Here is a 25,308-nt window from a genome sequence, read left to right as displayed (position 1 = left end):
AAAAAAGGTTCCATCTGTAGCAAGTCTACAAGTGTTAACCCTCTTTGCCACTACTCCACAGAGAAAATCACAGATATATTTGTGTAATGGATCTTTCCAGGCTATTTTTTTAAAGCTTGTCATGAATATTTTATATATTATGTATTTATAGTTTAATACTTATATTTTATACAAATAGAATTTTATATAAATTTTCTTTCTGTGGGAAATAAAGGGCATGAAAAAGAAAAATTATACATAATCCCACTATCTAAAGGCCCTAGGCTTAAGGGAACACATGCAGGCGCGCACACACACATACCCCTACCAGCTAAATATTCTCACTGTCAATAATTAAAACAATATAGACAAAACACAGAAGTCTCCTTTGATTTTTCCAAAATCTTTGTCTCTTTCCCAGAGTATACATTTTTCTATCCATGTGGAAATACTATACATAATACACATGTATATATATGTACACATAACATAGCTTAAAAGTTCTTAGTAAAAATTATATACTATCTGGCAGCTTTCTTTTTTCATTAAACAAGAGAGTATAGAATCTTTCCAGGTTTGTATACACAAATATACATCATTCTTTTAAATAACTGTCTAGTTCTATAATTATAGCTATTACCCTAGTGATGAATATTTAGAGTGACAGAATTTTGCGATTACAAACAATGCTGCAAAGATTAACCCCATTTATTGTGTGAATATATCTATAGATGTCCTATAAATGGAACTGCCCTGTCAAAGAATATATATCTTTAAATATTTTCATAGATACCACAAACCTGACCTTCTTATATCAGTTTATATTTTCATCAACATGTATGAGACACCCTGCTTCTCATCCTCTGATTGATGTTATTAATCTTGGTACTTTTTACTAAATTGCTAAGTGAACACAGTATATCTCTGTTTTATTTCATACATCTGTGATTATTATTGAGGCTGAATACCTGTTCACGTTTGTTGGCCATTTATGTTTCTGCAACTATAAATTGCTTGTCCTTATCTTGGCAATAGTTTTATGGGGCCTCTGGACTTGAGCCAGTGTGATCCAGCTTGGCCCTGTTCTCACTGGATTGCCTTCACTTCTTTAGGCTTTACTTTCCATACGCAAAGGCCCTGTCCAGCATTAAGACTGTTTGTCTAGGGATTACCCTGGTTAAGACTCTGAGCTTCCAATGTAGGGGGCATAGGTTCGATCCTTGGTTGGAGAACTATGATCCTGTGTGCCTCACATCACCCGTAAAAAAAAAAAAAAAGATTCTATGTCTAGACTTACTCTGTCATACTGGTGCTGATAGTCATTTGTGTATTTCATCACCCTCTCTACCATCCCATTTAGATGGCAAGACTGTGCCCTGCTACTATTGGGTACCATTTTTGAGGGCTTAGTCTGGGCTAGGCATTTTATGAAAGGTATGTATATATGTACATCCACTGGATCATGGAAAAAGCAAGACAGTTCCAGAAAAACATCTATTTCTGCTTTATTGACTATGCCAAAGCCTTTGACTGTGTGGATCACAAGAAACTGTGGAAAATTCTGAAAGAGATGGGAATACCAGACCACCTGACCTGCCTCTTGAGAAACCTATATGCAGGTCAGGAAGCAACAGTTAGAACTGGACATGGAACAACAGACTGGTTCCAAATAGGAAAAGGAGTACGTCAAGGCTGTATATTGTCACCCTGCTTATTTAACTTCTATGCAGAGTACATCATGAGAAACGCTGGGCTGGAAGAAGCACAAGCTGGAATCAAGATTGCCGAGAGAAATATTAACAAGATATGCAGGTGACACCACCCTTATGGCAGAAAGTGAAGAGGAACTAAAAAGCTTCTTGATGAAAATGAAAGAGGAGAGTGAAAAAGTTGGCTTAAAGCTCAACATTCAGAAAACGAAGATCATGGCATCTGGTCCCATCACTTCATGGGAAATAGATGGGGAAACAGTGGAAACAGTGTCAGACTTTATTTTGGGGGGCTCCAAAATCACTGCAGATGGTGACTGCAGCCATGAAATTAAAAGACGCTTACTCCTTAGAAGAAAAGTTATGACCAACCTAGATAGCATATTGAAAAGCAGACATTACTTTGCCGACTAAGGCCCGTCTAGTCAAGGCTCTGGTTTTTCCTGTGGTCATGTATGGATGCGAGAGTTGGACTGCGAAGAAAGCTGAGCGCCGAAGAATTGATGCTTTTGAACTGTGGTGTTGGAGAAGAGTCTTGAGAGTCCCTTGGACTGCAGGGAGATCCAACCAGTCCAATCTGAAGGAGATCAGCCCTGGGATTTCTTTGGAAGGAATGATGCTAAACCTGAAACTCCAGTACTTCGGCCACCTCATGCGAAGAGTTGACTCATTAGAAAAGATTCTGATGCTGGGAGGGATTGGGGGCAGGAGGAGAAGGGGACAACAGAGGATGAGATGGCTGGATGGCATCACTGACTCAATGGACATGAGTCTGAGTGAACTCCGGGAGTTGGTGATGGACAGGGAGGCCTGGTGTGCTGCGATTCATGGGGTCGCAAAGAGTCGGACACGACTGAGTGACTGAACTGAACTAAACTGATATATATGTATTTCATTTAATTCCCATGGCTTAAATGGCAGGTACTATTATCTCCATTTTTAAAAAAAATGACTCAAGTCATTGCCTTAACTGACTTGCCCAATATTGCATTGATACTCACATTTGTTCTCAGCTTTATTACCTGATAGCTGAAGCCTAAACTCCTTCATGAATTTTATTTATCTTTATATTCCCAGCATTTGGTAAGGTGCTTGATAAATATATATATTTCCCCAACATTTTATCACAAAGCTCTGCAAACATTTTTAAAAGTTAGAGTTTTACAGTACCTTCTAGATTCTACAATGAACACTGTGTGTGTGTGTGTGTGTGTGTGTGTGTGTGTGTGTTCTTAGTCATGCGTGACTCTTTGCAACCCCATGGACTGTAGCCCACCAGGCTCCTCTGTTCATGGGATTCTCCAGGCAGGAATACTGGAATGGGTTGCCATGCCTCCTCCAGGGGATCTTCCTGACCCAGGGAGTGAACCCGAGTTTCCTTTGTCTCCTGCATTGGCAGGTGGATTCTTTACCACCAAGCCACCTGGGAAGCCACAATGAACACTTTACTCTCCTGTTTACCACATCTTTATCCCTTGATACGACCCTAAGCCATCTTACTTTGTTATTATTATTTTTTTTTGCCACACTGTGTGGCTTGTGGGATCATAGTTCCCTGACCAGGAATTGAACCTGGGTCATTGCAGTAAAAGTGCTGAGTCCTAGCTACTGGATCACCAGGGAATTCCTCCATCTTACATTTTTGATGAATCTCAAAGTAAATAACAGACACTAAATATACCTTGCCCCTGAACGTTAGCATACGTATCATAAACTAGAGTTCAGTATTTTTTAATAATTCTTTTTGTCTTTTGAGTATTTCATCCAATGAAATGCACCAATCTTTCTTGATAACTGTTACATCTGTTAGTTCAGTTCAGTCGCTCAGTCATGTCCGACTCTTTGAGACCCCATGAACCACAGCATGCCAGGCCTCCCTGTCCATCACCAACTCCTGGAGTTCACCCAAACCCATGTCTATTGAGTCGGTGATGCCATCCAACCATCTCATCCTCTGTCATCCCCTTCTCCTCCTGCCCTCAATCTTTCCCAGTATCGGGGTCTTTTCAAATGAGTCAGCTCTTCACATTAGGTGGCCAATGTATTGGAGTTTCAGCTTCAACATCAGTCCTGCCAATGAACACCCAGGACTGATCTCCTTTATGATGGACTGGTTGGATCTCCTTGCAGTCCCAGGGACTCTCAAGAATCTTCTCCAACACCACAGTTCAAAAGCATCAGTTCTTCGGCGCTCAGCTTTCTTCACAGCCCAAATCTCACATCCACACATGACCACTGGAAAAACCATAGCCTTGACTAGACAGACCTTTGTTGACAAAGTAATGTCTCTGCTTTTCAATATGCTGTCTAGGTTGGTCGTAACTTTCCTAACCCTAGTTCTTATCAAGATATGAAACATGAACATCACCCCCAAAAGTCCCCTCATGGCCTTTTTCAGGCAATTCCCATTCCCAACCCACCCCTGCTTCCCAGAGGTAACCACTGTTCTGATTTTTTTCCCCCATAGGTTACTTTGACTATACCAGAAGTTCATATAAATAGTACCAAATAGTAGTTCAAGGCTTCTTTTACAGTCACTTAAGAGATGGAGAATCCCAGGGACAGAGGAGCCTGGTGGGCTGCCGTCTATGAGGTCGCACAGGGTTAGACACAACTGTAGTGACTTAGCAGCAGCAGCAGCAAGAGATGTTTTTGAGATTCATCCTTGTGTATATCTGTAGTTGTTTCCTTTTTATTGCTGAGTAGTATTCCGTCATATGACCGTGTAAATTGAATTGATGCATATTTGTTTTTTAAGTTTTATTTATGTATGTATTTTTGACTGTGTGGGGTCTTTATTGGTGTGCTTGGGCTTCCCCTAGTTGTGGCAAGCAGGGACTACTCTCTGGTTGCGGGGCCCAGGCTTCTCATTGAGATGGCTTCTCTTGTTGTGGAGCACGGGCTTTAGGGGGCATGGCTTCAGTAGTCGTGGTACTTGGGCTCAGTAGTGGTGGCTCTTTGGCTCTGGAGCACGGGCTTAGTTGCTCCACGGCATGTGGGATCTTCCCAGATCAAAGATCAAACCGGTGTCTCCTCCACTGCCAGGTGGATTCTTTTCCACCGGACCACCAGGGAAGCCCGATACATGCATATTTGAGTTGAATGGTCCTTGTCTTCAAAATGCTTTATGTCTTAATGTGATAAAGCAGCTGAGTTGATTGAGTCAATGGTATTCTGCTTAGATTTAGGGGATAGTAGGGTCGACATGGGGAACTTTCCAGATGGTGCGGTGGTAAAGAACCTGCCTGCCAATGCAGGAGATGTGGGTTTGATCCCTAAGCTGGGAAGACTCCCTGAGGAGGAAATGATAACCCACTCTAGTATTCTTGCCTGAGAAATCTCATGGATAGAGGAGCCTGGTGGGCTGCAGTCTGTGGGGTCACAAACAGGCAGACATGGCTGAACGACTGAGCAAACACACACACACACACACACACACACACACACACACACACACAGGGTCAAGATGATTCAGTTACATATCCTAATTTGCATACATACTTTTCCTTCACTTAAAATTAGGAAAGACCTCCTGGAGTAGGGTGACGGGTGAAAGGCAGAGAAGTGGATCAAAAATAGTTATCTTCACTGGAGGGCTTGAGAGATGAAGGGGAGGTAGGTAGAAACTGCAGCCTGAAAGGAGTCGTGAGGTAATGATATCACTGCTACTAGAGACTATGAACTTGAGGACAGGAGATGTGCCAAAGTCCAAGGTCTATAGGAAGTTGACAGAACCCAGGTCTCTGGCAAACTAGGCTCTGAAACATAAGAATCCGCTGCAGCTGTATTGCAGGTCTGACCCTGGAGGGGGACGCTGCCAGTAGCTCTAAACGTGGGGCACAGGAGAGAACCCAGGCCACAGCCAGGCCTGACAATTGGTGGGACAATAGTGAGGAGGGGGGATCTTGTGAGCTGTGCAGATAACAGTGGCAGGACAGGGGGTGATGAGGGAAGGGCTGAAATGGATCTAGTCTCCAGAGGCCCCAAGGACTGGGATGAGAGAAGGGTGACTTTGGCAGAAAGTTAATAAATAACCTGTGTCCACAGGAGACTTAGATATTTGGAATTTTAGAGCTAGAAGAGACCTAGATCATGTCATCCAACCTTGAGCAAAGTGACAGGTTCAAGGTCCCCCAGTGATTTGTTGGCAGATCCAGGCCTAGATACCAGATCTAACATTTCCTGCCAGCACCACCCCCTGTGCTGCTGCTGTGACCGTCTGCGGTTTCTGCCGGCTGCAATGACAGTGAGGGACAAGCTTGTGCCGAGACAGCCCAAAGATTCTAGAATTCTCAGGGCTGTTTTCTGTTGATACCACTCAGATACTTAGCCCCCAGCTAAGAGCCAGGATTGGGTAAGGATTGCAGAGTGAGAACTGGAGGCTATAAAAGGTGTCTTGGTGGGACAGCACTGGAGGCAGTTGGGTTCTCTGTGGTTGAACTGGGGCTCAGATACTGGTTTGTTCCCTTCAAGTCCCCAAGGTGGGTTTCTTTCCCCATTTCCCCCACAGGTCCCTCTGGAACCATCTTCTAAGCTAGCCTTTTCAGAACGTGCAGGTAGTGATGGATGAGAGGTAAGATGGGCAGTGATCAGCCAGAGATCCTTCATCCTAAGATATGGTAGGTCTGTCCACACCCCCATCAGCATTCAGGAGTAGAGAGAAAGACTCCCTCTGTTGAAATAGAGCCCTGAAGAGACAATACCTGATCCAGGCACTCTGCCACCCTGTATCAGTCCAAGCGCAGCTGCTGGCCAAGGCTGTTCCTGGATTTGGACTTCTTGGGCCCTTAGATTTCCTGGCTTCCCACTCCCAGGAGCTATGCATGGAGCAGTAAGAACTAAACAATTCAAAGGGAAATTTGTTTTATCAGGTAGAAACTGAGGTCAGAGGGGGAGAAGGGTACCTGCTAGTTCCACAGAGAGCTGATGGCCAGATTTCCCATCTCTTTGAATATGCTCTACAACATAAGAATTCTCTAGGCTTGTGCTGCCCAATCTGATAGCCACAAACCACACAGGGCTGTCAAATACAGTAAGTCCCTTACTTAAGAACCTTCACGTTGTGGACTTTCAAAGATACAAATGTGTGTTCCAGCCCCTATATGCCAGCTGTTGGTTGTATTGTACTACTATACTTTTCAAGGTGCAGTACTGTAAGAGTAAACATGTTTTCCTTATTTTTTGTGTTTTTTTATCTATATATTATTTATGTGGAAAGTATTATAAACCTATTACAGTACAGTACTATATAGCCGATTGTGTTAGTTGGGTACCTAGGCTAACTTTGTTGGACCTGTGAACAAATTGGACTTACAAACGTGCTCTTGAAACAGAATTTGTTCTTATGTAGGGGACTTACTGTACTTGAAATGTGGTTTGTCTGAATCGAGACATGCTCTAAATGCTAAACACACACTGGATTTTGAAGACTTAATATGGAAAAGAGAATGTAAAATATCTCAATATTTTTATATAAATAACATGTTGAGATGACAATATTTTGGATATATTTACATTAAATAAAGTGTATTGTTAATTTTACCTTTTTTTAAAAAATGTGGCTGCTAGAAAATTTACAACTCCGTATATGACTTGAATTATATTTCTCATGATCAGTGCTGCTCTAGAAAAGATACGATGATCTCTTACGAGCCACATGGGTCAGGGCACTGGGTGGAGCAGAAACAATCAACCAGAACCCCAGGGCCCTTGGGCATTCCTGGCCCTTGAAGCCTTCCTAGGCACTGTACCTGGGTTGGGAATCCTTCTCAGTAGAATGGGGAGCCCAGAAGGCCCTCTTGGTTGTGAGGATGGGGTACACTGAGAGAAGGGGCCTCTCCAGGGGTTGGCCAGAGCTCACTCCTGCAGAGTAAGCTTGTAGGTCTTGGGTCTAGAACTCAGAGCAGGAAGCTTTCACAGAGAGAGAAAAAATTACATTTAATTTCTAATTAGGTGGTATGGCCTACTTCTTGTTCCCTGCTGGGTAGAACAAGAAAACCTCTCTCAACTCCACCCCCACCAGGTTTTTCTCTGGTCCTGTCCTGAGTCGGGTGTGCTTGGGGATGGGAGGAGGTTGGTACCATAAACACTAGAGCTCTGGAGCTAGCTTTCTCTCTCCGGCTGCCACAACTTACTTCCCAAGGCTATATTTAGGTGTCGGTCTGGGGAAAAGGATGTGAGTTTTTCAGGATCCTGTTTATCCAGCAGACCCCACCCCACCCCCACCTTACAGCTGTCTGTCCTCTGTTCAGTCTGGAACTTCCCCCTTACTTCCCTCCCTGCTTCACTGTGGGCGCCCAGGCCCTAGAAAGAAAACAACATTTGCCATTGAATCCTGCAGTTGCCACCTACTTGCTGTGTGACAACTAACATATACTTAATTTTCGAGCCCCGTTTTCTCATTTGTAAAGTAGAGATAATGATACCTACCTTGCAGGGATGCTGTGAGGTTCAAATGAGATAGTGTAAAGGGCCTGGAATTATGCCTGATGAGTGGCAGTCATTAAATAAGTGTCGATTCTTTGAGATCTGTCCAGCAGTGGCTCAGGCTGCTGCTTCAGGGGTAGCAGGTTTAGGAACAAGCCCAGGAGCATGTGATGTCTGGTGCCTTAATGGACAGTGGCTGTGGGAGGTCACTTGCCTTGTTCCTTTGTGTTTGAATCTTAAGTTAGGTCCTAGGTTGGTTTGATGGCAACCTTTTTTTAAAAAAAAATTTTTATTTATTGACTTATTCTTGGCTATGGTGGGCCTTCATTGCTGCCTGGGCTTTTATCTACTTGCGGTGAGTGGGGGCTTACTTTCTAGTTGTGGTGCTCAGGCTTCTCAATGGGGTGGCTTCTCTTGTTGGGGATCCAGGCTCTAGGGTGTGCCAGCTCTAGGGCCCCTGGGGTTCAGTAGCTGTGGCACATGGGCTCAGCAGTTGCAGCTGCCAGGGTCTACAGCACAGGCTCAATAGTTGTGGTGCATGGGCTAAGTTGCTCCACGTGGCATATGGGATCTTCCTGGACCAGGGATTGAACCTGTGTCTCCTACACTGGCATTACCACTGAGCCACCAGGGGAGCCCCATAGCATCCTCTTAACTGGGAGGTTAGAGCTCCCAGATGCCACCGCTGTGTACACCTAAGTGTGGGTCTATCAGGGATTACAGAAAATGATAGACTTTGAAGTCTGGGCTTTTACAAACTTGTCTCGTTTCCTTATTTGTAAAATGGGAATAATGATAGACCTCTCCATGGCATCACCTACTCAATGGATATGAGTTGGAGCAAACTCAGAGAGATAGTGAAGGACATGGAAGCCTGGTGTGCTGCAGTCCATGGGGGTCGCAAAGAGTTGGATACAACCTAGCTACTGAACAACAACAAGAACACCCATAGCAGTGTTATGAGGGTCACCTCGAGACTGTATTGGGTGACACAGAGCCCCTGGCACGTAGCTGGCACTCGGTGAGGGACAGTTGTGCTCATTGGTTGGCCACGTGTGGGCTCTGCTGGAATAACCTCTCTCTCTCTTTCTCTCTGCAGCGGCAAGGGCGGGGCACAAAGGCCCTGTACTAAGCACCTGTAATCCTCTGGGGGTGCCACCCCTGGAAACAGCGCCCCCACCATGTTTAACCTCATGAAGAAAGACAAGGACAAAGATGGCGGGCGGAAGGAGAAGAAGGAAAAGAAGGAGAAGAAGGAGCGGATGTCGGCGGCGGAGCTGCGGAGCCTGGAAGAGATGAGCCTGCGTCGTGGCTTCTTCAACCTGAACCGCTCCTCCAAGCGCGACTCCAGGACGCGCCTGGAGATCTCCAACCCCATCCCCATCAAGGTGGCCAGTGGCTCGGACCTGCACCTGACAGACATCGACTCGGACAGCAACAGGGGCAGCGTCGTCCTGGACTCGGGCCACCTGAGCACAGCCAGCTCCAGTGACGACCTCAAGGGCGAGGAAGGCAGCGGGCGGGGTTCGGTGCTGCAGCGGGCGGCCAAGTTCGGCTCCCTGGCCAAGCAGAACTCGCAGATGATCGCCAAGCGCTTCTCCTTCTCCCAGCGCAGCCGGGACGAGAGCACGTCGGAAACCTCCACCCCCTCGGAGCATTCTGCCGCCCCATCTCCGCAGGTGGAGGTGAGGACCCTGGAGGGACAGCTGACGCAGCATCCCGGCCCGGCTATCCCTCGATCAGGACCTCGGTCCCGAGCCCCGGAGCTGGTGACCAAAAGGTTTCCCGCTGACCTGCGTTTGCCCCCGGTCCTGCCCCCACCACCCCCTGCCCTTCGGGAACTGGAACTGCTGCGAAGGCCCACCGGGGACTTTGGCTTCTCCCTGCGGCGCACCACCATGCTGGATCGGGGGCCCGAAGGCCAGGTCTACCGGCGGGTGGTTCACTTTGCGGAGCCCGGCGCAGGCACCAAGGACCTGGCCCTGGGGCTGGTGCCCGGTGACCGTCTGGTGGAGATCAATGGATTCAAGGTGGAGAACAAGTCCAGGGATGAGATTGTGGAGATGATCCGGCAGTCTGGGGACAGCGTGCGGCTCAAGGTGCAGCCTATCCCAGAACTCAGCGAGCTCAGCCAGAGCTGGCTGCGGAGCGTGGAGGGACTCCGCAGGGAGCCAGCCCATGTAAGTGTTTGCCTGGGCAGCCAGGGGTGAGCGGGGACTGGGTATGCTGGCCTCTCTGGCGTTTGTACCTGGGAGGATGGTGGGGGTACCCAATAGCTATCATCAGAGCCTAGCAAGTGCAAGGGGTGATGTGGTCCACTCCTTGGGCTCCAGGACAACTTATCTGGCCTGTGGGGAGAAGTGACCCCAGCAGACGTGATACACCATAATAGGGACTGTATGATACCTGTGTGGGCTGTATGTCCTGAGCCCTAAATTGAGGCATTGAGAAAGCTAACATGTGCCACTTCCAGCTATGAGAGACACTCTGGACTACTACTAGTCCAGACTGGTATGTGGACTAAAATATAGGATTTCCGTTTTTTATGTATTGGAGGTGAAAAAAAGATAAATTATTTTAAATCAGGTCTCACATGGGACGTCTGTAATGTATGGCTGCTTTAGTAGTAGCTCTTGGGGAGGTGACTGCAGGCCTTCTTTTACCCCTGAGCAACTGAGGAGCTGAACACCAGGTAAGGTTGCAGAGATAAGCAGGGGCCAGATCATGGAGGACCTTGTAAATAATGGTAGGAGTTTAGATTTTAGTCCAGTGAAATGGTACCATTGTAGGATTTTCAGCAGGGGAGTGACTGGATCTGATTTATAAAGATCACTTGGGCTCCAACAGTCTTTATTATCTCCTGGAAGAAGAAAAAGCACAGCCCTGGAAAGGCAACAGGGATCTAGCCTACAGAGATAGTATGACTGTCCCTGAGATCTCAACTCGTATCCAGCCCACACAAAACAGCCATGGAAGGGGTGACAGAGGAGCAGAAGACACTGAGATTAGATGTGTGAGCAGGTCTCTAGGGGAATGGATATCTCTAACCCCAGGGGACTCTTGATAGGGTGGCTACATATCAGTTTGGAATGTTCTGCCTAGAGACAATCCATGAGGGATAAATTAGCTCTAGCCCTCCCTTTCTCCTGCCTGTGGGTTTTAGGATTGTCTGGATCTAGTCCCTGCAGCCTGACCACTGCATAGCCTGGCCGGGACCTTTCAGCACTAAGTGACCGGCCAGATGTGTCAAAGTCAAAAGTGGGAGGAAATGCTAAGGAAGCAGGCAGAGTCCCCATCCTAGTTTTCTCCCAGGGAGGGGAAGTGGACGCTCGGCTGGCTAGTCAGTCTGGCAGCATCTCGGGCCTGGAGGGCCTGGGAGCAGCAGGGTTAGGCTCTGGCAGGAAGCACTGGAGTCAGGTCCCCGACCTTCCTCTACCCTGGGGCTGGTGGGGTCAGGACGCTCTGCTAGTCAGGAAAGGATCGTGAGTGGGAGGGAGCCTGTCATGGAATCCAGGGGAGGACTGGAACTCATTTAATCCTGAAACACCCATCAAGCACCTACTATGTGTTAGCCATCAGACTAGACTGAACTCAGGGAACCTCAGCCTAGAAGGAGTAGTCTTTATTTCAGAGCCAGAGATCATACTATGATCGTACCACGGGTCTCTCTGCTTTCTACCAGGGTGATATTGCTTTTAACAGATGGAATTTTTTTCCTCTTTAAGAATGAATCCCCTCTGGGAGACTGTTGCCAGCTCCTTGCTGAACCACAGCACAGGTCTCTGAGGGGCCCTCGGCCTGGCATCCCAGACGCTGTTCAGTTTTGTCCTTATAGCACACAGATCGTCCTGGCATCTCACATTTCCCAGCCCCTCTCCCTTCCCAGCTAGCTGCTGCTGCCTCCTCCCTGGGGAATTGGATGGCTCAGCTGTCGAGGCCCTGGTGGATCTGCAGTACAGCAGGTACCCCTGAAAGGCCGGGTTGCTCTCGCCTCTGTGGGGCAAACCCAGCTGATGCCCAGAGAATGTCTCCCTCCACCTGGGGGGTCGGGCATGGGAGGCAGTAGAAAGCCCCATCGTCAGGAGTGCCCTAGAGCCCTCTGACAGGTTCAGAGTAGCCCCTGCATCTTTTCCTACCTGGGTAGGTAGCGGGGACTTGGGCCACAGCAGAGAGGAGCAGAGTGAGCCTGGCATTCCAGTGTCCTGGGACGGCCCCCCGGGGCTGGTGGAGGAGTGTTGCAGCCTCTTCTGGGACTCTTGTCCTTTATCTCCTCCTCTTCCTCCCACTCCTACTCCTGCTCCTTTTCTTGGCAGCAATTCTAATCCCAGTTCCATGCCAAGAAAAGAGTCTTCCCGCTTCCTCCAGGCTCCTGGGCGGGGATCCCTGACAACTCCAGCCCCACAGGGACAGCTCCTGGTGGTCACCCTGCCCATCAGGCCGTCCATCAACTGTGTCCACACGTCGCCTGTCCCCAGGGAGCTCTGAGGGAGCTGGCTAGCCATCTGTTGCCTCTCGGCACACAGATGGGGGCCATGGGGCCTTTTCTCCACAACCTCTTCAGAGGGCCCCAGGGAGACACAGCCCCGTGGGTTTCCTTCTCACACGGTGTGTGCCCAGAATGCTCAGTTCATACCTCCTTCGTGTGTCCCTGTGGCTGCTCGACAGGGTTCCACTGGGAGCAGGGGTGAGCTCTGGCAGGAGGATAGACTTGGGACCTCATAGGAATCACTTAGCTGGCCCAGGAGGAGCAGCTCTTCTGTGTCTTTTCTTCCACTCACCTGCCTATGAAATAAACAATTCTTGAGCACTTCCTGTGTGCTCGGTCCTGGGGTCCAGCACTGAATAGCGCATAACCCCAGCCCCAAGGAGCTCACAGTCTGGTGGGAGAGATGCTCAAGCAGCAAAGACGGTGCCATTTGAGAAGCTCAATGACAGAGGCCAGGACATGGTCCTGGGGAGCACAGAAGAGGGACTTCTGGCACAGCCTTGGGAAGGAATGAGGGAGAACCAATATCTGGGAGGGAGATGAGTGTAGGGGAGACAAGAGGAGGAAGGGGAAGGCCGTAAGACACATGGCGAGGTCTGGAGACTGGAGAGAACGACACATCTGGGGCATAAGACGGGGGGATTGTGTGGGGACAGTATTGAGAGAAGCAGCAGGAGAGGCGAGCAGGAAGCAGGTCACCAAGGCCCTTGTGAGTCATCTAGGGAATGCGAACTTTAACCTAAAGGCAGTGAAGCGATTTAATTAGGGAGTGATGGGAACAGGTTTTTGAAAAACCTCTCTGGCTGCTTATGGAGAATGCTTTCAGCTCTAGCAAGGATAGCTGTGGGGAGACTAGTGAGGGAGCTGTAGTGTCTCAGTAAGATGGACGGAGGCCTGAGTTTGGGTAGAAGCAGTGCAGATGAAGAGACGTGTCCGACAGGAGCAACTGAAGTAGGCTCTGTTGTCTTTTTTGTTTATTTTTATTTAAATTAAAAAAAAATTATAGTTGATATACAATGTTGTGTTAGTTTTTGGTGTTCAGCAAAGTGATTCAGTTATGCGTGTGTGTGTATATGTATATATATATTTTTCAGATTCTTTTCCACTATAGTTCATTACAAGATACTGAATATCGTTCCTTATGCTATACAGTAGGACCTTGTTGCTTATGTATTTTATTTGTATTTGTATTTGTTAATCCCAAGCTCCTAATCCATCTGTTCCACTTCCCGCTTTCTCCTTTGGTAATCATGTTTGTTTTCTCTGTCTGTGAGTCTGTTTCTCTTCTGTAAATAAGTTTATTTATATCAAATTTTTAGACTCCACATTTAAGTGATATCCTAGGATATTTGTCTTTCTCTGACTTACTTCCCTTAGTATGATAGTGAAGTGAAGTCGCTCAGTTGTGTCTGACTCTTTGCGACCCCGTGGACTGTAGCCCACCAGGCTCCTCTGTCCACGGGATTCTCCAGGCAAGAATACTGGAGTGAGTTGCCATTTGATAATATCTATGTTTATCCATGTTGCTGCAAATGGCATTATTTCATTCTTTTTTATAGCTGAGTAGTATTCCATTATGTGTGTGTATGTATGTGTGTATAAATATAAATATAAATATATATATATATATATATATATCACATTTTCTCTATCAGTTCACCTGTCCATGGACATTTAGGTTGCTTCCTTGTCTTGGCTATTTAAATAGTGCTCTTATGAACTTAGGGGTGCCCTCTAGTCTTGTTGATTTGCTGGTGTGGGAGAAGGAAGAGAGGAGGGGTCAAGTGTGATGCCAGAGTTAGGGGAAGAGGCTAAGTCCTTTCTTCAGCTACTCAGGGAAAATGTTTTAGGACGTCTGTTTGGGGATCAGTTACTCAAGTTTTCTAAAGGCAAAGAGATCCTTGAGTTGCTGAAATTTGAGGAGGTGTTGGTAATGATGAGGATCTTAAAACCCTAGTTGGTTCAGAATTCCTTCCTCCAGGTCAAGGAGTCTGTGTGGGCAAGTCAATACTCTTTAAGAAGGGGCAGAAGCCTGTTAGGGACTAGGACCTGAGGGAGGGGAGAGCCTTTCTGTTTATATTCTCATTGGGCCTTCATAGGGGACAAATATGGTTTCTGAGAAATGGAGGGTGTTTCTGCTGAGCTCAGAAAAGCCCACTTGGCTAAACCCTGGCCAATGCATTTGTCCCCCTGCCACCAAGAGCCAGAGGAGCTGGCCTGCATGGGAGCCATACCTAGAAAGCACCGCTCCCCTGAGCTTTCCAGGATGTGGTAGGAGGGGAGGGGTGGGTGCTTAAAGGAAGGTGTATCACTCCCTCCCATCCAAGGCTGGTTTCCTGAACCCTCTCAAGCTGTCAGTCATTTGCCTGAGGTCTGTAGTCCAGTCTCTTCTGTTGGAACTTGGGATTTGTACTCAAAGGCTGTAGGGCTGTAAGTTTCCTAAAGAGGTCATCGTGTCCATCTAAAACCACCTCCACACTCAGGAGAATCTGGACGATAGCATTTATAGTGTAAACAGCATGGACTTTGTGGCCAGAAAGACCTGTGTTTGTGTTTTCCTAAAGTTGCCAAGCTTTTGTGAGCTTTAGTTGACTTACTCCTTTAAGCTTTTTAAAAAAATTTGCTTGGCTGTGCTGGGTCGTAGTTGCAGCATGCAGGATCTAGACCCCTGATCAGTTGCGGCATGTGGGATCTGGTTCCCTGACCAGGGATGGAACCTGGGCCCCCTGTATTGGAAGGTGGAATCGTAACCACCCGACTGCAGGGAAGTCCCTCCCTTAAACATGTAATGAATCTGCGTAGGGACTAGCACTATACCAGGCATAGGGAGATTAAATAAATAAAATGCGATCTTTCCTTGAGGAAGCATGAAGTGAAGTGAAGTGAAATCGCTCAGTCGTGTCCGTATAGACCTAAGTAAAGAAATGCAACCAGGTACCATAACTGCTATCACAGGTCTGAATGGCTATGCAGTGGGGTGAGGAGGAGGAAGCGGCCAGTCCTGCCACAGGAGAAGGGGTGGCAATTAGGAGAGGCCTCCCAGGCAAAGTGAGCCATGACCGCTCTAAACGGGCTCTATTCTTTCCTCCCAGAATTTGAGAAGACTAACTCAGAGAAGTATTCACGCCCAACTAACTACAGTTTTCTCTGAGAAGGAGAATAAGACTGGTGCTAAAGGGAGGCTTGTTTATTCTGCACACCATGCTCTGTGAGCCTTTATTGAAGATAAACATGTTTGTGTATTAGATGATGTCACTTATTAGACTTTAGCAGTAGTAAACGCTCAGGGAAATTAGTTCCTTTCCCTCTGCCCAGTCTCTAATACTATCCATAGAAGGCAATTTTACACCCTCTGTGTTAATGAGGAGCTTCCCTAGTAGCTCAGCTGCTAAAGAATCTGCCTGCAATGCAGGAGACCCCAGTTCAATTCCTGGGTTGGGAAGTTCCCCTGGAGAAGGGATAGGGCTACCCACTCCAGTATTCATGGGCTTCCCTGGTGGCTCAGACGGTAAGGAATCTGCCTGCAGTGTGAGAGACCTGGGTTCGATCCCTGGGTTGGGAAGATGCCCTGGAGGAGGGCATGGCAACCCACTCCAGTATTCTTGCCTAGAGAATCCCCATGGACAGAGGAGCCTGGAGGGCTACAGTCCATGGGGTCTCAAAGAGTTGGACACAACTGAGCCCGCACACACATGCTTCCTGTGTTAATCAACCCATTCTAGTACTCTTCCACTCTTGCCCCTGGTAAGGTTTTCTTTCCAAGAGGACTCCTAACACTTTTGTCCAAACTCTTTCTCTGAAGCTCTGTTCTTAAGACCTCTCTCACTGGTGGGAGAGGTGGGACATTGGGTGCTCTCTTGCTTTTTCCGCATTTTAGAGCCAGGCTTCTCAGACCTGCAGGCGTGGTCCTCAGTGGCCTTGCAGGGGACTGGCCAGGCAGGGTTGTCTGCATTTGGGAGAAGGCTATAATGGAGGCCCTGGGAAGAAACGGTGTGAGCCTCTTCTTCCTGGTCCCCAGGACCCCTGGGTGCTGTCACGAGTGGGGCCTAAAAGATTCCAAGGCGAGACTTGAAACTGCTGCTTCCTGGTCTGCCAGGCTGGCTTTTGGGCAACAGGCTTTCCCAGGGGATTCTGCTGCTGGTGGGGTGGTGGGGTACTGCCTGAGTTCAGTGTTCTAGAATGCCCTGTTCCTACTGCTACTCCAGGACATTTTCACTTCATTTTATGCCAAAGTTCCTGGCATCAGAGTCTCACCATGGGAGAGCCTGGTTTGGGGGCTCAGGGTAGAACCCAAACTATATCCTTTTGGATATATGAAAGGCAGGTGGATGGGTTCAAGGACATATGACCTGGTGAGCGAAAGGTCTTTAGGAGCATTTTGGGGGGGGGTGTCTGTCCTGGATTAGTGGGGTGCCTGGGACCAGCAGAATAGTGTGGTGAACTGGGTCACTTCCATTCTGCTAGGTCTCCCTTCTGTCTTCAGAGGTCCAGTCTGCCTTTTCCCTGGGGAGATGCTAGACGAACGACAGCCCGAGAGTGCGCTGGCCACCCAGCCCGTGGGTGGTGGGCACAGTGCCCGGGCCGCACTGGCCTGGGGGTGGGTACATGTCATGGTCACTGGTTGTTTTCGCAGGCACAGCTTGGAGCCCTGATGCAGGGGCTGGGCCTTGATGGAGGTAGGCTGTTCCAGCCCCTTCCCGCCCTGACCAGCACCCCTCGGGCCCACCCTGATCCCCCAGACCACCTTGGCCTCCTCTCCCTTCTGATCTCTTTTATTTATATTGAAATGGTTCTGGAAAATACCAGATATGCAAACACCCAGACGGGGGGAGGTGGGTGAGGAGTGGGGTGAAGACGGGGGTGTGTGTGTGGCGGGTGGGAACACAAGTATTTTAAAAATGCTGCAAATCTCTACAGCATTTCCCAGAAACCACAAGCACGCGTTCTGCCTGCCAGCAGGGCTCCCGCTGCCCCCCTACCCTGAGCTGCTGGATTTTCCTCACTGGAGCCTGGGGTGGGGAACAGCGTTGTGGGGGTGGGGATTGGTGACCCGTTGGGGTGGGGGCTCCCCTGCTGCCTGGGCAGGTTGCCTGGTGCCTCCTTTGTCCATCTGGGCAGCGGGTATGAATGTGCCCCAGGCCTCTGCAGCACCCTGGGCACCCACCATGCCAGACAGGCACTGCCAAGGAGTAGAGTCATCATGGTCCCCCACCCCTTGCTATGCCATTTGGGGGGCCCCCAGCCAGCCCTCGAGTCCCATGTGGTGTTTGGCAGCAGCTTCTGTTCTGTTAAATACAGGGGACAGTGTTAGCAAAGCTTATTTTTTCGGTCATTGGCTCTAGTTGGGTTGGGAAACTATTTCCTTAGACCTGGGTCACTGCTCTGGCTCCCTTCACCTCCTGCTATATGTTCCTCAGAATCAGGGCATGGCGTTCTGCCCCTGCCTGGCTCACCCGGCCACTCTGCACAAACTCTGTGGCAGGAAAGAATGTTGGGGGTTCACCTGGCCTTCTGTGTGGTACCCAGTACAGTGTGTAGCTCACACAGGCTCCCTAGGTGGTATTTAATTGATCTGGTAAAGATTCAGTCTGAATAGAGATGCTTTGAGGGAAGGGCAGGAAAAATAGTAGCGAGATTGAAGATCATGGCTAGTGTTCACCCCGCTTCTATTAGAGGCTGTTCTAGATGTCTCCCACATATGAACTCAGTACATTTTCCCAGCAACCCTTTGAAGTAGGTACTATAATGATCTTTGTTTTGCAGATGAGGAAATTGGATTACAGAGAGGGTTCAGGTTAGGTAAGTTGCCTACGGTTTCATGGCTACTAAGTCCCTGGTCAGGATTTGAACTCAGGGTACACCTCCTGGCCCTTCACTCTGCATAGGAGAGCTGTGTATCCGCATTCGTACGTATGTGTTAGCTGCTCAGTCACATCTGACTCTCTGCGACCCTATGGACTGTATGCAGCCTGCCAGGCTCCTCTGTCCATGGAATTCTCCAGGCAAGAATACTGGAGTGGGTAGCCATTCCCTTCTCCAGGGGATCTTCCCAACCCAGGGATTAAACCCCAGGTCTCTTGCATTGCAGGCAGATTCTTTACTGTCTGAGCCACCAGGGAAGCTCTGTGTGTCCATATATCCATGTATACATCCATACATCTACATAAGGTAGAGGAAGGCAGTCTCTGGGTATCCTTATGCATCCACTGCCCAGCCCAGGCCTGGGCCTTCTGATTCCTGCTCCCAGGTCCCTAGAAGCCTCTTCTCCAGAAGGAAAGGGGGCGCCAGGGGGGTGACTGGCCACTCACGCTGTGTGGATGCTACAGAAGGATGTAACTATTGCTCTCAGCCTCTCTGGAGGATCCACCAGAGGAAATGAGCCCAAGGGGCAGCAGGCAGGATTCAATCTTTTTTTTTTTCCTGATGTGGACCATTTTAAAAGTCTTTATTGAGTTTGCTACAATATTGCTTCTGTCTTATGTTTTGGTTTTTGGGTGCTGATGCCTGTGGGATCTTAGCTTCCCAACCAGGGATCAAACCCGTGCCCCCTGCATTGGAAGGTGAAGTCTTAACCACTGGACCACTGGGGAAGTCCTGGGATTTACCCTTGTGGGAGCTGGGAGAGGTCCTGGAAAGGGGCCTGAGGGAAGCCATGGGAAGAGAAGCGTCTTGGCAGCCTTCAGGTTCGGTCCCCTGGGGTGGGGGAGGGGTGTTCATATACTCCTTATACATCCTCCCCTGCTAGATGCTGGAAGCCAGGCCCATTGCCCCCTCACCTTTTTGGCTCTCACTGACATGCTGGTACTGACCTCTGTAGCCCTTAGGGTAGCAAGATCCCAGAATGTCGCCTCTGACCAGGAGCAGGTCCTCTTTTTATGCAGGAGTGAGCATGTCGTTTTCTAGTGTGCCCTGTGGGACAAAGGCGAGGACCGCAGCCCGGCACAGTGCCTGGCAGGTGGCGGGCGTGCAACTCAGCGTCCCCACTGGCTTCTGCTGTCCCGTCCCTGCTGTTTCTTTTGTCTGTAATGCTTTTTCCCATCCACCCCCGTATATTCATACATACACACGGGCCCGGTTTGACCATCATTTCCCGAGGGAAACCTTCCCTGGTCCTCTCTGAGACCACGGCAGCTCTATGCAGCGCCCCCCTTCACAGCCTTCATCAGGATTGTAATGAATTCGTTCTCTTCTCATTTCTGCCCTGCTGGAGCGCTTGAGAAGGGCGGATATTTTGTTGAAGGAAAGAAGATGGTTCTCAAGTCAGAAACTGGTTCCCTTGTTCAGCTCAGTCTCCCCGCTGGCCGTCCTCGGTGACTTGGCTGCAGTGTATTAACGACTCTCGGTTCTGTGCACGGATGCCTAGCGTCCCTCACAGGAGTGGAGACGAAATAGGACTAGGCAGCCAGGAGTGGGAGCCTGGGAGGGGGCTCTGGGAGGAGGGCCACTGGGACAGCCTGCCCAAGGAGGCACCGAGCGCTGGTGAGAAGCAGATTCGGGGTCACATGGGGTCACACAGTGTCCGGCCCAGGGGACCTGGGAGGAATGTGCCTGTCTTAGTGGCTGCAGGTCTCTGATGGGGTGGAGCGTGGCCCGGCCAGGGCACAGGGCACCCTCTTCCCTTCTGCTTTCCCTGGGCTGCCTGAGTGCTGGAATGTTGGCAGGCTGGGAATGTTCACAGCAAGGATTTTTCCCAGTCAGGGCGACAGATTCCAGCTGGAGCCTGGGGACATCTCCCCCGTGGGCAGGGGCTACCGGAGAGACGGGTGGGGCGGGGGCAGAGGTGGGACAGCCCCAACTGCTCTGCTCTTGGGGCCCGGACTCGGTTCCCATCCTCTCTGGGAGATGCAAGGGGGGCCCAGCGAGGGGGCAGCCGGGCTCCTGGAGAAGCAGTGGGAGGCCTTGGGGACCAGAGACCTTGCCTCAGCAAGGCAAGAACGTGGCTGGTCCTATCCTCCAAGCCCTCACTTCCTCCAGTCGGTGCATGCATCAGGAAGGGTGCCACCTCAAATTCCATTCTCAGGTGGGGCTGCATCTGCTCAGACCCAGGTTCTTCGGCCTCTAGGGACCAGCAGCCTTGGTGCGAGGTAGCATTGCTGAGCTTGTCACCTGTATCTCTCCACCACCTCGCAGGGGCCCCATAGCCACCTCCAGGGGCCCCATGGCCACCTCCAGGGCCTTTCTTTCTTAGTGACCTTTCCAGCCCCTCTGCCCTCTGATCTCAGTTCTGCCGGCTCCTCCCTCCCGCTCCCATTTCTGCAAGGAGCTGACTCACTTCCTTCCTTCCCCACCAGCTTCTCTCACTGGCAGGCCCTAGGGCAAGCGGGTACCCACAGGGAGGGGGTCTCTCACAGGGCACTTCCTGGGCTCCCTTCTCTGTCAGCAGGACTATGAGGCTGCCCCTGGCTCTGGGCAGAGCAGGGCTGGAGGCAAGGTGGACCAGGGATGGGCTTGGCTTCGGGCTATAGGGAAGACTGGGTACCAGCGTCTGGAGCCCTGGGACAGTCAGAGTGGGACATTGGGAAACCTTGAGGAGCACCTGAGGCCCTAGTGGGGTTTGGTTCTGGGGAGAAGAAAGGCTGATGACATCATCCCTGGGATCAAGAAGCCTGTGCTTTCTCTAGAACAGAAGACATCTGCGAAAAGATAGATCTCAGCCCAGAGTGGCGCGGGCCGGAGGCCAAGCAGTGACAGCACTCGTCAGGCAGCACGAGATGGTCACGGCTCTCTGTGACACCCGGTTTCACGCCCAGCCCCATCCCATCAGAAGTGTCTGGAGAGTCCCGAGGAGCCTTCCAGGGACAAGGCGATGGGAGGGGTCTGATACAATGTCCTCGTTAGTTCCTCCTGCGGTGGCTGCGTCCTCCCCTCCCCGCCGCCAGCTCCCTCCTCTGTGTGCTGGTTTGATTGTGGAGCTGCCTGCAGAGGCATCGGCTTTGGGGCAGTGAGAGATTTCCTCTCCAGGTGGGCTGGCATCTTCTCTCTCCCCTAGAGCCTGTGTGCCTGGCACCGCGGGCATGGGGGACCCAGCCTGCACTGGGCCTGCCGCAGCCTTGCCTCCTCCTCTGCAGGCGGCCTAGGTTACCTAAAGGACATGGGCACAGGGTGAGGTCAAGTCCCCACTCACTTGGCGGTGCGTCAAGATCAATAGAGGCGGGAGGCAAACTGGGCGCCCCGCCTGAAGAGCCTGGGGGGCGGGGGTGGCTGTGGGCTGTCTTCCTGGAATCCAGTGGCCAGCAAACATCCTTATTCCCCTTCGTGCTTGGCCTTGCCTGGCGGAGCCCCCATTTTCTCTGGCAGTCTCCAGTGAGCCTGATTCTGGCTTCAGTGTTTCTGGACAGTGACAGAGGTTCTTATCTAGGTGAGGTTGGGGGTGGCAGGCAGGAATGAGGCTAGGTTTGGAGAAGGTGAGGGGTACTAGCCTGAACACCTTGCTTAGGAAAATGCCCTCACCCTGCATCGTGGGAGGTGAACCACGCTGCCCAGGCCCATGGATGCCTGCCCGCATGCCTCTCAGGCAGGCATCTGTGTGCCTGGGCAGGGCAGTTCCCCTCCCTGCACCCATCATTTCTTGGCCCTGACTTGAGGAGAAGAATCAGGTTCTGTGACGGGACACCTGGCTTGGAAATGGCTTGTACACACACACACACTCACAGCAGAATTTAATCTGGGTTGTCCTTTTTACCCAGACCCTTCCAAAGCATTTTTGCCATGAGTCCTAACCAGCTGTCGCCTTCTCTGTGCAGAGGCAGGCTGGCCTCAAACCAGAGGACTTGGTTTCTGGGGCAGAAGAAGGCACAGTTTTCCTGTTTTTTACACAGGGCCCTAGGTTCCCCACCCAACCCCTGTGTCCTCCTTAGACCACTGGTCTTGAGGTCTCTCTCTGTGCCTCTGAAGGAGGAGCCCCTGCTGTAAAGAGTCTCCCCTCCTCCCTCCCCACCCCTTCTCTTCAAAATCCCCGAACTGTAGCTCTTACTGTTCTGTAGGAACAGATGCTTAGCAGATCTGAAGTTGGTTGGGAGGGCTGGTTTTGGCTACAAGAACTGCTTTCAGCTCATTTGGGGGAGGGCAGCGTGGGCAGAAGGGCCCACAAATCGAGAGTTGTATGTGATTGTGTGTGTTGTTAACACATTGGTGCTGGGCACAGTATGGACTCTGGAGCTGACTGCCTGGCTTTGAATCCTGGCCCTGCTGCTTACTAGGTGCATGTGCCCAGTCATGTCTGACTCTTCATGACCTCACGAATCATAGCCCAGGCTCCTCTATCCATGGGATTTCCCAGGCAAGAGTACTAGAGTGGGTTGCCATTTCCTTCTCCAGGGAATCTTCCCAACCCAGGGATTGAATCTGCATCTCCTACACTGCAGCCGGATTCTTTACTGGTGACCCTGGGCAAATTAATTTCTCTGTGCCTCATTTCCCTCATCTGTAAAATAAGAATAATAGTACTCTCCTCACAAGGCTGTTTTGAGGATGAATGAATCAATACAAGTCACTCAGAACTGTGTCACGTCATTATCATCTGTCTCTGATGGCTGAGAAGCTCTTGATACCTGGGAGCTCGATGGGCCATCTGCCCAGAGGAATGCCACAGCCTGTTAACAGCTCAGCTTGGCTCATGGCAGGTGGGGGGAGGGGTTTACTCTTCTCAGGATGATGCTTTTGCCCCTGAGGCCTTCCAGGTGGTGGTTGTTCAGTTGCTCAGTCGTGTCCAACTCTTTGCAACCCCATGGACCGTAGCATGCCTGCCTTCCCTGTCCTTTACCATCCCCCAGAGCTTGCTCAAACTCATGTCCATTGAGTGGGTGAGGCCATCCAACCATCTCATCCTCTGTCATCCCTTTCTCCTCCTGCCCTCAGTCTTTCCCAGCATCAGGGTCTTTTCCAAAGAGTCAGCTCTTCCAGGCGGAGATAGGGAAATGAGGTCCAGGTGGGACCCCACGTTTACTCGGGGCCACAGAGTAGCCCCAGAGTGGGATTGCCTTGCCCTGAGCATCCACTGTCATCTGCAGTTTGCAGCCAGCTTTCAAAGCTCTGCTCCGTTCCCTGTGACTTCCTCCAGTCAAATTCTTGGCTGATACCAGTACCTTTCAAAGGCCAGGCTTCTTCCTACCTATTTGTTTTCCAGTTGAACAAACTATACTTTTTTGTGGTCTCTTTACAAATCAATGTATTTCTTTACACCTGCCTTGCCTCTGACAGCCCATGTGGATTAGGGCTAATAGGAATTGAGGCATATGAGACTTCTCAGGTGGTCCAATGGTGAAGGCTATGTGCTTCCTTTGCCACTGGACAAGGGGCCCCAGGTTCGATCCCTCGTCAGGGAACTAGATCCCACATGCCATAACTAAAGATCCTGCATGCCACAGTGTGGCAATGAAGATATCATGTGCCCCAACTAAGACCTGGTACAGCCAAATAAATACATATTAAAAAAAATAAAAAAGTATTGTGGCACAGAACAGAGAGGCAGCCCTGACCCGCCAGTTCCTGGGTCTGCTCTCTGCTCCTTCCTTCACACATAGGAGTTTGCCCACGCACTTGCACCTTGAATTTTCTAGCTACTGTTGCAAAGCTTTTCAAGTGAAGTGCCTGTGATAGAATGTGGTAGCAGTCGGATCCATGCCTTGCTGCCTGTTCCTCCTGAGGGAGCTTGTTGGAGCCTCTCTAGCATGATGAGCATGCCCCAGAGTCCTCCTCCCACCCCTCCTCTTTAGCTTTATCCAGATGACATTGCAGGGAAGTGTCCAGCCACGGTCCCCACTACTCCAGGGCAGACCTCCTGGCTTTCTGCTCAGTATAAGACTTCATTGCCGTATTTGCCCTCAAGAGTTCAGGGTTCTGCTGGCAATTCTCCCTCTGGGAGCGCTAACATCAGATGAGTCCAGCAGCCGGTGATGTGGGGAAGCCCTCAGGCCACGGCATTCCGGATGTCTTACCCATGCAAGGTCTAGAGAGTCTGCAGAAACAAGGAGCAATTGTGTGGCACTGAGGGGCTTTCTCCCAGGCCTGGGATGCCTTGGGGTGGGGGCTGGCTTCCACTCAGCCTTGCCTTTTCAGTCCCTTGGCTTCTGCGCCCAGGCTGGGGGTTCAATTGCGGCTACCATCCCTTCCCCCACTTCCCTCTGAAGCCTGGAGGCCAAGGCAAAGCACATGGGGACAGGACTTTAAGCTGACTCTGGGTCAGGGGTGGGAGAGAACAGCAGGGGGTCAGGGACAAAGCCTGAAGGAGTCTTTGTCAGGGACGACAAAGACTTTGTCAAGGACAAGCTGAACAGGGATCCTCTGGACCAGACCTTCCCAGTAGAAAGTTCTGCAGAGTGATAGCTGTTCTGTCCTCTTTGCTTTCCAGCTTGGTAGCTGTTAGCCACACGTAGTTATTGCCTGCTTGAAATGTGGTCGGTGTGACTAAGAACTGAATTTTAAACTTTATTTGATTTTCAATTTAATCAGAAGCATTCCTTTGTTTCAGTTTAAATAGCTACACTTAACTAATGGCTACCATGTTGAATAGGGCAGCTCTAGATAGCTCATTCAGGAAGAGATGGTGGAGTGGTCTGGAAGCTTGTCTCCTCTTGCAGCACCTCCTGGTGAGTCTGGCAGGGGGGAACATGTTTTCCCTTCCTCCCAGGAAGGAAGGCTTGTCCTCTTGGGCATTTTCTACACTTCACCAGCTCAGGAATCCTGCTGCCCCAGGGCCAACAGGTCCTG

At 50.1% G+C, this 25,308-nt stretch overlaps 1 protein-coding gene across 9 annotated transcripts in view; it reads left to right on the top strand.

Annotated features, from left to right (window-relative positions):
- The window catches only part of MYO18A (myosin XVIIIA), a 101,425-nt gene that overhangs the window by 4,353 nt on the left and 71,764 nt on the right, over positions 1 to 25,308 (top strand). For all 9 annotated transcript variants that reach the window (XM_018064338.1, XM_018064337.1, XM_018064343.1 and 6 more), the window contains exon 2: positions 9,214 to 10,294. In XM_018064338.1, coding sequence (XP_017919827.1) covers positions 9,296 to 10,294 — 999 coding nt within the window. In that variant the 5' untranslated portion in view covers positions 9,214 to 9,295. The remainder of the gene's footprint in view (positions 1 to 9,213; positions 10,295 to 25,308) is intronic.

The sequence above is a fragment of the Capra hircus genome, chromosome 19, assembly GCF_001704415.2.
Source record: "Capra hircus breed San Clemente chromosome 19, ASM170441v1, whole genome shotgun sequence".
In the NCBI taxonomy this organism is placed as follows: domain Eukaryota; kingdom Metazoa; phylum Chordata; class Mammalia; order Artiodactyla; family Bovidae; genus Capra; species Capra hircus.
The sequence above is the reverse complement of the archived record's forward strand: the minus strand, read 5'-3'. Positions and strand labels throughout refer to the sequence as shown.